The 12,124-nt window shown below is 41.0% G+C and overlaps 1 protein-coding gene across 1 annotated transcript in view; it reads left to right on the forward strand.

Moving 5' to 3' along the window:
• The window catches only part of ARID1B (AT rich interactive domain 1B (SWI1-like)), a 423,627-nt gene that overhangs the window by 281,780 nt on the left and 129,723 nt on the right, over window positions 1–12,124 (forward strand). The window contains exon 4 of the mRNA XM_011976438.1: window positions 37–280. Within this exon, the coding sequence (XP_011831828.1) occupies window positions 37–280 (244 nt within the window). The remainder of the gene's footprint in view (window positions 1–36; window positions 281–12,124) is intronic.

Genomic DNA, 12,124 nt, shown 5'->3' on the forward strand with positions numbered 1-12,124 from the left:
CATGTCACTCTATAAATACATCTTTTCCTTTCTTAGGATCTGTCTGGCTCCATTGATGACCTCCCCACGGGAACGGAAGCAACTTTGAGCTCAGCAGTCAGTGCATCCGGGTCCACGAGCAGCCAAGGGGATCAGAGCAACCCCGCGCAGTCGCCTTTCTCCCCACATGCGTCGCCTCATCTCTCCAGCATCCCGGGGGGCCCATCTCCCTCTCCTGTTGGCTCTCCTGTAGGAAGCAACCAGTCTCGATCTGGCCCAATCTCTCCTGCAAGTATCCCAGGTATTTACCTTCCTAATAATTATTGTTTTACTTTGTGATAAAGAGAGATCTCATGTTCATCAACAGCAACTCACAATTCATTACTTTACTATTTAAAAACCTAGTGGCTACGTATTAAGAGTATAACTGAATTCTCACCAAGGCATACGAGAGTCCCAGTTCCTGAAGATATTCAACAGGTGATTATAACTACCCCTTTAATAAAATGACCAACTACATTGTTATTTTCAATTTGCATATTTACCTTAACTTATGCCAGAAACAGGGTATTATTTATCCTCTTAGCATATGTTTTGTAATGATTCTGTTACATCAGATCTTCTGTTGATGAGTACCACTAAAGTGAGATTGTTGGTGAGGATCGGCCTTATATTTTCGTGGTTCTGTTTAATACTTGCCACAGCATTTACTTTCTAAAACATTTCCACGGTCTATACTTGCCAGTGTCTGATCACATCCAGGCAATGGTTGTTTCTGGAGCATGGTCGAGGCGTTCTTACTGATACAAACGCGTGCCTTCTCTTTCACACAGGGAGCCCGTGTTCTGGTTAACTCCATGTTCAGTGATTTCACTTGTCTTGCATCACCTCTCTCTTCTGCTCCCTTTATTATGTTCTCAAGGCTATTTATTTATTTGGTTATTTATTTGTCAGTTACTTCATCCTCATCCAGCTTTCTTACATCAAACTTCATCCATTCAAATCTATCACGCAACTAGCTTTCCTTTATCACCAAACCAGATAATTTATTCTGTCCTTCCAAAATCGTGGGCATTAGTCTGTGCTTTTTAACATTTCACCTCTTTTATATTAAAAAAAAAAAGTATATTGTGGAATGTTTAGAATATTACACATATATATCTCTAAATAAAATAACATATATAGCACGCCAATTTGAAACATTAACTATCAAATAAACATTCATGAATTCACCATCTGGTTTAAGAATTAGAGTATCATAATGCCATTGTATCTACCTGTCTATTTCTTCCTTATCTCAAGCTCTATACCTCTCCCTCACTTCAAATATCCTTTGAATCTTTTTTAAAATATTGTTCTTTTGGTTTTTTGGTTAGGTTTTTTTCCTAAGAATTTTATTACAAACATTCATAGATATATATATTGTTTTATTAAGTTTTTAGCTTTACAGAAATATATTATATTTGGAATGACTATAATTTATCATCCAAGTTGAAACACTTTTGTGCATGCAAAGGGCTACTATTAACAACTACAGTAGGACAGCGGCATAAACCAGAAGGTCTTGGGCAAATCAGATAATATGGTCACCCCACTCATAGTGTATGCTAAAATTTGCTTTTTTTAACTAAACATTGTGTTTCTAAGATTCATCTGTAATTTGATATAGGTATACACTCAGTGCATTTTGATTAAAGCATTTCGATGTTATCTTTCTTTCAAAAATGTTTGTTTGTCCTCACAGTGTTTGTAATAACCTGGACTTATCTGCTGCTTTTCACTTTTTAATGCTATGAATATACTATAGTCTAGAATTTTAAACACAGTTTTTGATGTTGACATGGTTTGTGAGATGTCACCTACCTAAATGTTGGAAAGTTATATGTAAAATATTGCATTATTCAAAGAGCTCACTCTGTCATTCTCAATTGAGTCAAAAGGACTTTTTCTAAAAACCTAAATGAAAACTTTCTTGAGGTATAACGATATAATGGTTTTAAATTTTAAATTCCTGACATGAGTAGCCATCTGAAGATTTTCCACGTCTCTCATTTCAAATGGGGATTTCTAAACTTGTACTTTCATTGTTGGATTTTGATGCAATACAGAACATAAAACCCAACAGAAAACCTCGCTTTGGGCACATGATCCTGGGTATCAGGTGTTACATTATATAGTATTTTACAGAGGAGGTAGCTCAGCAAATTCAACTGGCATCAGAGTCTGTGGTTTAGTTGGTTTGCACAGAGTAAAAGCTGGTGAGTGGGTTATACACCATCACAAAGGATGCCCATTCTTCACAGTGACTGCAGATGTGTGCGGTCAGAGAGCACAAGGACCTCACTACCATTTCTCCCTAACTCCTAGAAAGCTTTCCACTTTCTTGGATATGTCATTTAAAGTATATAGTTTGTTTTTTAAACCTGTGTCAGAAACCCTAACCACCATATTGCTTCACTGTACTATTACAAGTCAGCTCCTCTGTAGCCGACATCTATATGGTGCTTGGTAAATCTATTCATTGACATTTAGTACCGGGAAGAAATTAGGCAGCAAAAGCTCCACCTTTTTTTTGGTGGGATATTCTTCAAGTAAATTCTTAACTGTCTGCTAAATGTGAAGCTACATGGGATCACAGTATATAAATATGACAAAGAGAACATTTCTTAGTGTATTCTCCATGGAGTAACCTCTTAGAAAATCTGATAAGCGGTTTTGGCATTTGTTCACCTTTCTTCCAAGTGGAAATACGAACATTTGTACTGGATGGACTTTCATAATGATCTGATACTAGCCACACAACTTGAAGAAGCTTCTAAGCCTTTCTGTGCCTCAGCTTCTGCATCTGTAAAGAGGATGACCCCACCTCACAGGGGAAATGCAAAGATTAAATGTGTCACTGCACATGAGACAGGTACAGGCTGAGCACTCGGTGCTTGTTGATTCTTGCGATGTTATGTTCACCATTATGGATAGTACTCAAACTGAGACTGTCTGTGACAATTACTGTCCAGAGTTGTACGGTTGATTTAGGCAGCAGGTCTTCTGGTTCTTAATCCAGTGTTGTTTTTGTGGAATTCAGAAGACATGTATGTTGTTCCCAGTGATGACTTGGTGTGTTTGCTGAGGTAGTTCAGTAGGACTGCTAGAGCTAGCCATGAAAGCAAAATATATTTTCACAAAGTTGAACTCAGTTTTCTTCTAGGAAAAAAAAAAAAAAAGGTCCACGTTCCTCTTCTTGGAGGTTGAGCCTGAAAAGGTTAAGAGGAAGACCAGAAAACAAAAGATAGAAGTAACTGTACCCCAGAGATTAACAGAATTTCTACTGTTGTCTCTACACATGAAAATTTTAGCTGGACACTTAGCCCCTGCTTCAGTCAGATCATAGGCAAACTGATTTATGCTAGACTGCCTGCCTGCCACACAGAAAAGTTAACATGAGATGCAGTATAAAATCCTGGATTATCTTCCCTCTTTCTGCCTGTGCGGAGGCCACATCAGCTAACTGAGAGTACTTCCCGCCCAGTGGTCCCTGCCAGGGCTGCCGTACACACTTCAACAGGTAGCTCATTGCACAGGGTCTGAGTGGTGAATGGGAGTTGACATCTACCTGCCCTCTTGTGGGAAGGGGCACCATTTTCTCATTCATACAGAGGAGCCAGGTTACCCTCAGTAACCTTGTCCTAGACCTTGGGGGAGTAGTCCATGGCTTCAGTCCAGGTAATACCCATTTCTCTTCTCTCTGTTCCCACAGCTAAGCCTAGGGGCACTGAAATATCAGTTTTTGATAACTGTTCATCAAACATTTTATATGCAGCTATTTTAATGGAATTTACACAAAGCTCATGACAGGTTTTTGTTGGGGGGAAAAAAATGATTGTCTTCTATTTCCATTTCCCTCCACCTAGGCACCCTGTCCTTTTTAATTTTTTAAATAATTGCCCTAAGATTCATATCCTTATTCTCTGAGAAGTATTAAATACATCGAGTTATCCAACTTGCTTTATGTTATATATTTGTGTGAACTTGGTCATAGGGAATAAAACCACATTTTGGAGATGATCATAAAGTTTGTCTTTGCTTTTTGTTTTATATTTACTTTTACCTAAATGCAAATACACCTTCCTTTAGAGAATAATGAGGCCCATCTCCCTCCTCCTTTTTCCATCTCTACTCCTTATATTTAAATGGTGTGGATCTGTACATCAGATCCCAAGCTCATATGCAGTCCACCTTCTTTTGGTTCTGAGTCTCCAGTGAAGCATGCATGCCATGTAGAGATGACATGCTTTCCCAGGCATGATGCTCAAGCTGTCAAGCTATCTGTTAGGAATTTCCCTTTTTTTTTTCTATATGTAGTCTTTGGTTTTCTTCCTGTCCCCTTCCTTCCTCTTATTCCCAGCACCCTCTTATGTTTGGCCTCTCTTCTCTGCTGTTGCCTCCTGCTATATCTCACCACCTCCTCTCCATGTCTCACAGACTGGCTCTTTCAATCATTGTCTCTCCAACGAGTCATTGTAAAATGTGCAGCTGTTATGTAGCTGATAGCTGGGATGAAGTAAAGCCAAATGTTGCAGGGAATTCTTCCTGATGTTGCTTTCCTAGGATTTGTTGAAATAGAACAATCATTTTTCTCCATCTCTACCCTGGTAAATGTAATTGACAGCTAATGAGAAGTATCACAGAGGTAGATAAACGAAGCCCAGTAAAGCATCCCAAGTGGCTGATTCTGTTTCTTGCCTGTTAAACTCTTCCTCCACTCACTGCAGATTTGCCCTCCTGTGTTGCTGCCTCACAAACATTGTGAGTGTCATGGGAAACACTACTATGATACACTGGTGCAACACTGCCCCACCACATCCCTAACTCAGCGGGGCTTTTCCTCCTGCATTCTTTGGAGAAGGAGGATGGAGATTTTTTATGTTAAGTAGCCACATGGATTCTCTCCCTTTGTTTGCACGTTCCTGGGCTCCAGCAGTGCAGCTCTCTATAGTTAGAAGGTAAGAATTCAGGCCTGCTTGTTGACTCTAAACAAGCGTTTGAGAACAGAAACACAAACACTATACTCTCCCTCCAGTGCCATTACAAATTTTCTTGTTTTTTACATTCTCTCTCCTCTTCTTACTGATGTATTTATATTTAGAGACAGAAATGAAATAGCTCCATCTTTGTAATTGGCAGTGTGTATTCATATACTCTACATTTAAATTAAGCAGATGTAATGTCAGGTACAGTTAATTCTGAAATGTATGATATTAGACATAATGCTGATGTTCTAGTAAATGATCCCATCACGTTGCACTTACGCTGCTTCTTGGGTTACATCCTAGTGTTTTTCACTTTGGCGTAAGGAGGGCTGCCAGGTTTTGGATGTGTATTGAACAGGTCATGGGTCTTAGGCTGGGCCTGATTGCCCCTAATGCATGGTGGAAGCTGACTCAGCACAGCCTCTGAATGCACCGCTGTTGCCAGAAGATTCTGCAGATGTTAATTTCACTTGTCCTGCCTCCAGAGCCAGCCATTCCAGTTTACTAACAAAGCAAAAATGTAAATAAGCCAAACTTTACAATTTTTTATTTTATTGGCCAGAGGCTTTTGTCAGCTTTTCCTCCGTGTGCTGTGAGCAGCGGCAGCGTTTAAATATTGAGAAGAGGGAGCACACCATGGGGTGAGGAATGGACAGGCAGGTGTTAACTGTTCATAGCCTGGCTGGCACTTCTGTTTATACAACTAAGCTCATCTGTTTTTTCAATGAAGATCTAAGGATAGTAACTGAAAATTCCTGAATAGACTTTTCCCCATTCTTTTTTTGGCATTAGGCATTTGGTATTTGTACCAAGTCCAGTGGTAAGTAGAGTTAACTCACTTTGATCTGGCAGCAGAAGGCCACTGATCATAATAGATTAGGGTCAAAAATACAGAATTAGGTCTTCACGCTAGCAGATAATAAGGAGCTATTTGTTTTCATGACTGTTGTTCTTCTTGCCTCGTACTAGGTAAGACTAATCAAAGGCAACATCATCCTAGCTATCACAGACAGAAGCAAAATAGAGTTGCGTCAGATATGAAAGTGGAACCCCTTGTCTTTTTACATTCCGTGCTTCATTTGGAGCCAGCCGCTCACCTGCTGCCTGGCCTCTCGACAGACTACCCGCTGTCTGGCTGGGTGTGAGGGATGGGTCAGGGCGGCTTCAGAGCTGAGACTGTGAAGCCAGGAGGCCCAGGTCGGGAGGAATCTCACTCACCTTCCAGAAGCTGCCTTCACTGCTCCCATCTTTTTCTACTAATACCTCCCCTCCCCTTCTCCCTCTCCAGCCAGCTGCGCTTCACCCCACTCCAGTGATCACCTCTGCACGTGTGCCTCCCACCTAGGGTAGCCACCTCCAGGAGCCCCTCCATAGTGCACAGCATGTGGTGCCCCGCACCCTTCTGCTAATGTGAACTCATACCCAGCGAAGAACTTCAGTCTCTGTCCTTTGAAAAGGATCACAGATGTGACGAGCCTGAAGAAATCGCTTGGTCAGAGCTCATCCTCCTACACCACAAAGCACCAGTTCCTTTTTAGTGGAGCCTGATTCTCTGCAGCTTTCTCGTGGCCATTCCTAGAGGGCGAGGGATGCATCCAGCATACCAACCAGCCATGATGAATCTGTGCCCCTCAGGAAAATCTCAGACACAAAAAGCATGAGTTCTAGAAAGGGTGGCACGTATTGGATTAAATATGGAAAAGAACTGTTTGGCAGCACTGGGGTATATTTAGAGCTCTTCTGTGTGAGTGCTCACCCAGTCCTACCCTTCAGCAAGCGAGAGCTAAGTAGATTTCTCTACCAGCCGATATAGCTGCAGATCCAAACAAGAAGATATTCTGGTCAAAAAACTAATTTTCTTGCTTAATTTGACATTCAAACAAGCAGAATCTGGAAGGATGCTATAATGGGAAAGAGAAAAATGAATCTCAGTTAGGAGTTAGTCATAGGCCAGAGTGAACAGGAAGGATTCCAGTGAGAGGAAATGATGGCTCCTGGTCTAATTTGTCAAGATTAATACCTATCAGATGAACAATGGAGGATGCAAACCAGTGTCTCTCTTTCATTTAACCCCTTTCTCCTGGAGTTCTAGATCTCTTAGGCCTCTAGCCCATCCTAAGTAAATAAACTTTCTACTTTTTAATTTGGCCTTAATGTAACTCAGGGTAAAAAGCATGAGTTTATTTCTATATGTAAATAGTTCTTAGCCAGTGTCCTTTCGTGATAACATTAGCAGTAGACCCTCTAAAATGGCATTTCGTGTACTGACAGAAATTTTTTATCTGAAAGTCTGCATAATCACCTTACCTAATAATCTTATTTTTAAATATCTATCGAATGTTCCTTTTTGGCTTCACTGGAGGTGGAAATCCTGCAACAGCTTGTTGCAAGGAAGGTGCATGCTGCTTATTGGCAGGCCGAGGAGAAAAAAAAAATTAACACAAAATGCCATTGATATATCCATGTTTTTAATCTGTGGCAGCACAGAAAACCAATTCAGCGGTTCTGCAAACCAAAGAGAACTTAAGCCAGTATTTTTTTTCCCTGACAAAGTAAAATATTTGGGTGTTACACAAAACCATTTCCATTCCTTCCAAATGCTGCTTCGCAATAGTTAAGAAAGCAAATTGTATATTTTGTCTCTTTGAGAGATGGGGTTGCATCGCTGTATGGCTTAGTTATTGGTAGTGTGATACTGAACCTCCCACTTTAAGATAACAGCTTTAAAATTCAGGCCAAGATCCTGGTTATGGAAACTCAGCAAGTCCATGGGTCATGAGTATTCTCAGCGCTGTTTCTAGAGGGCATGCTCCATTGCTGTCTGGCGGCCAAGGCCTTGTGTTTGAAGAACTGCCCCAGCATTCTGAGCTACTCTTCTCCTTCAGAGGTCACTCCAGACCCCAAGTCAGGTATTCTGATAGATGGGGAATGCGTATTGTTTTCTTCAAAAGCACAAATCTTCTCAATCTTTCATTCCAACAGACCTCAAATGAAGCCTTTTCCCCCTCTTCTTTCTCCCATGTTCAGAAATAAGAAAACATTAGACATTTATCAAAATACAAATTCCCACTTAGTTTTGCTCCCTCTCTTAATTAAAAAGAAAAATTGGATAACTCAGTTTAAATTATCCTGTCAATTTCCATTCCCTGTCTCTATTCTTCTGTGTATGAAAATACAAGAAAGCCTGTGTCACCAAGGCAGTGTTATGTGCCTTTTTCTAGCTCTGCAATCTCCGCAGTGACTCATGTGTTTTCATGTGTTCCCACTCCCACTTCGCCATTACTTTTTTGCATTGTTCGCTGGAGAAGCACTTCGGACACCTCGTTCTCTGTTTGTTTGCACTCTTGAGCTGAGTAGGCTGTCCCTGCTCCGAACCTGTGCTCAGCTGCGTGTCACTGCGTCTGGACTCCGTGTGTGCTGCCTCTGTGGAAATGCTGTTGGCATTGACCTGCTGCCTTCTCCCTTCACTGAGAATGAAGATTCAGAATGGAGGGGTACAAAAGCTTTATGAACTAATTTTAGCCTAGAAGTAAAACATTTCAGAAATCACTTGAGTACATTTTGGAAAAGGGTGGTAAAATGAATAGTACTTAGAGTCAAGATGCTCCTAAAGTTGATTTCAAAAACTTCTGGTATATCACCATGTTTCCTAAAAGAGAATAAGTAACAATTGTGTAAGGAACAAAACCATTTTATAGAGAGTGTTAGGTTTATTTCCCAATCTTCTGATAACCCTGAGGCCAGGATTATTATGATGTGTTGATTGATTATAGCCGTTAAGACTCTTACTAATCAGTTTCATCCCTTATTCTCAATTCACACACTTGCACCTTTGATTTCTCTTCCATAACAGGGTGATATGGGTTGTCGTTGACTAATGAAGAGCAGAATTGGTTTCGGCATGAGACAAACGGAATGCCTTCACCAATCCTAGAATGCATTAATCTTTCATAATCCACATCTGCATGTTTATAAATGATATAACCAGGAATTGTTAATGTTGATATTCTCCCTTCCAAACAGAAAGAGATGTGTATAAGAGACAGGAGCTGAGACTGTGAAGCCAGGAGGCCCAGGTCGGGAGGAATCTCACTCACCTTCCAGAAGCTGCCTTCACTGCTCCCATCTTTTTCTACTAATACCTCCCCTCCCCTTCTCCCTCTCCAGCCAGCTGCGCTTCACCCCACTCCAGTGATCACCTCTGCACGTGTGCCTCCCACCTAGGGTAGCCACCTCCAGGAGCCCCTCCATAGTGCACAGCATGTGGTGCCCCGCACCCTTCTGCTAATGTGAACTCATACCCAGCGAAGAACTTCAGTCTCTGTCCTTTGAAAAGGATCACAGATGTGACGAGCCTGAAGAAATCGCTTGGTCAGAGCTCATCCTCCTACACCACAAAGCACCAGTTCCTTTTTAGTGGAGCCTGATTCTCTGCAGCTTTCTCGTGGCCATTCCTAGAGGGCGAGGGATGCATCCAGCATACCAACCAGCCATGATGAATCTGTGCCCCTCAGGAAAATCTCAGACACAAAAAGCATGAGTTCTAGAAAGGGTGGCACGTATTGGATTAAATATGGAAAAGAACTGTTTGGCAGCACTGGGGTATATTTAGAGCTCTTCTGTGTGAGTGCTCACCCAGTCCTACCCTTCAGCAAGCGAGAGCTAAGTAGATTTCTCTACCAGCCGATATAGCTGCAGATCCAAACAAGAAGATATTCTGGTCAAAAAACTAATTTTCTTGCTTAATTTGACATTCAAACAAGCAGAATCTGGAAGGATGCTATAATGGGAAAGAGAAAAATGAATCTCAGTTAGGAGTTAGTCATAGGCCAGAGTGAACAGGAAGGATTCCAGTGAGAGGAAATGATGGCTCCTGGTCTAATTTGTCAAGATTAATACCTATCAGATGAACAATGGAGGATGCAAACCAGTGTCTCTCTTTCATTTAACCCCTTTCTCCTGGAGTTCTAGATCTCTTAGGCCTCTAGCCCATCCTAAGTAAATAAACTTTCTACTTTTTAATTTGGCCTTAATGTAACTCAGGGTAAAAAGCATGAGTTTATTTCTATATGTAAATAGTTCTTAGCCAGTGTCCTTTCGTGATAACATTAGCAGTAGACCCTCTAAAATGGCATTTCGTGTACTGACAGAAATTTTTTATCTGAAAGTCTGCATAATCACCTTACCTAATAATCTTATTTTTAAATATCTATCGAATGTTCCTTTTTGGCTTCACTGGAGGTGGAAATCCTGCAACAGCTTGTTGCAAGGAAGGTGCATGCTGCTTATTGGCAGGCCGAGGAGAAAAAAAAAATTAACACAAAATGCCATTGATATATCCATGTTTTTAATCTGTGGCAGCACAGAAAACCAATTCAGCGGTTCTGCAAACCAAAGAGAACTTAAGCCAGTATTTTTTTTCCCTGACAAAGTAAAATATTTGGGTGTTACACAAAACCATTTCCATTCCTTCCAAATGCTGCTTCGCAATAGTTAAGAAAGCAAATTGTATATTTTGTCTCTTTGAGAGATGGGGTTGCATCGCTGTATGGCTTAGTTATTGGTAGTGTGATACTGAACCTCCCACTTTAAGATAACAGCTTTAAAATTCAGGCCAAGATCCTGGTTATGGAAACTCAGCAAGTCCATGGGTCATGAGTATTCTCAGCGCTGTTTCTAGAGGGCATGCTCCATTGCTGTCTGGCGGCCAAGGCCTTGTGTTTGAAGAACTGCCCCAGCATTCTGAGCTACTCTTCTCCTTCAGAGGTCACTCCAGACCCCAAGTCAGGTATTCTGATAGATGGGGAATGCGTATTGTTTTCTTCAAAAGCACAAATCTTCTCAATCTTTCATTCCAACAGACCTCAAATGAAGCCTTTTCCCCCTCTTCTTTCTCCCATGTTCAGAAATAAGAAAACATTAGACATTTATCAAAATACAAATTCCCACTTAGTTTTGCTCCCTCTCTTAATTAAAAAGAAAAATTGGATAACTCAGTTTAAATTATCCTGTCAATTTCCATTCCCTGTCTCTATTCTTCTGTGTATGAAAATACAAGAAAGCCTGTGTCACCAAGGCAGTGTTATGTGCCTTTTTCTAGCTCTGCAATCTCCGCAGTGACTCATGTGTTTTCATGTGTTCCCACTCCCACTTCGCCATTACTTTTTTGCATTGTTCGCTGGAGAAGCACTTCGGACACCTCGTTCTCTGTTTGTTTGCACTCTTGAGCTGAGTAGGCTGTCCCTGCTCCGAACCTGTGCTCAGCTGCGTGTCACTGCGTCTGGACTCCGTGTGTGCTGCCTCTGTGGAAATGCTGTTGGCATTGACCTGCTGCCTTCTCCCTTCACTGAGAATGAAGATTCAGAATGGAGGGGTACAAAAGCTTTATGAACTAATTTTAGCCTAGAAGTAAAACATTTCAGAAATCACTTGAGTACATTTTGGAAAAGGGTGGTAAAATGAATAGTACTTAGAGTCAAGATGCTCCTAAAGTTGATTTCAAAAACTTCTGGTATATCACCATGTTTCCTAAAAGAGAATAAGTAACAATTGTGTAAGGAACAAAACCATTTTATAGAGAGTGTTAGGTTTATTTCCCAATCTTCTGATAACCCTGAGGCCAGGATTATTATGATGTGTTGATTGATTATAGCCGTTAAGACTCTTACTAATCAGTTTCATCCCTTATTCTCAATTCACACACTTGCACCTTTGATTTCTCTTCCATAACAGGGTGATATGGGTTGTCGTTGACTAATGAAGAGCAGAATTGGTTTCGGCATGAGACAAACGGAATGCCTTCACCAATCCTAGAATGCATTAATCTTTCATAATCCACATCTGCATGTTTATAAATGATATAACCAGGAATTGTTAATGTTGATATTCTCCCTTCCAAACAGAAAGTGACATAGGAGTTTGTACTTGCAAACTGCATTAAATGCATAAAGCTGAATGCCAAGAGTGTGGCCTTGCTGAGGATGCCAAATATATTACTTCATTTGTTGGTTTTAGAAAAGTAGCATGTTGGCCGGGCGCGGTGGCTCAAGCCTGTAATCCCAGCACTTTGGGAGGCCGAGACGGGTGGATCACGAGGTCAGGAGATCGAGACCATCCTG

Source organism: Mandrillus leucophaeus, unplaced genomic scaffold (genome assembly GCF_000951045.1).
Source record: "Mandrillus leucophaeus isolate KB7577 unplaced genomic scaffold, Mleu.le_1.0 Scaffold166, whole genome shotgun sequence".
NCBI lineage: Eukaryota > Metazoa > Chordata > Mammalia > Primates > Cercopithecidae > Mandrillus > Mandrillus leucophaeus.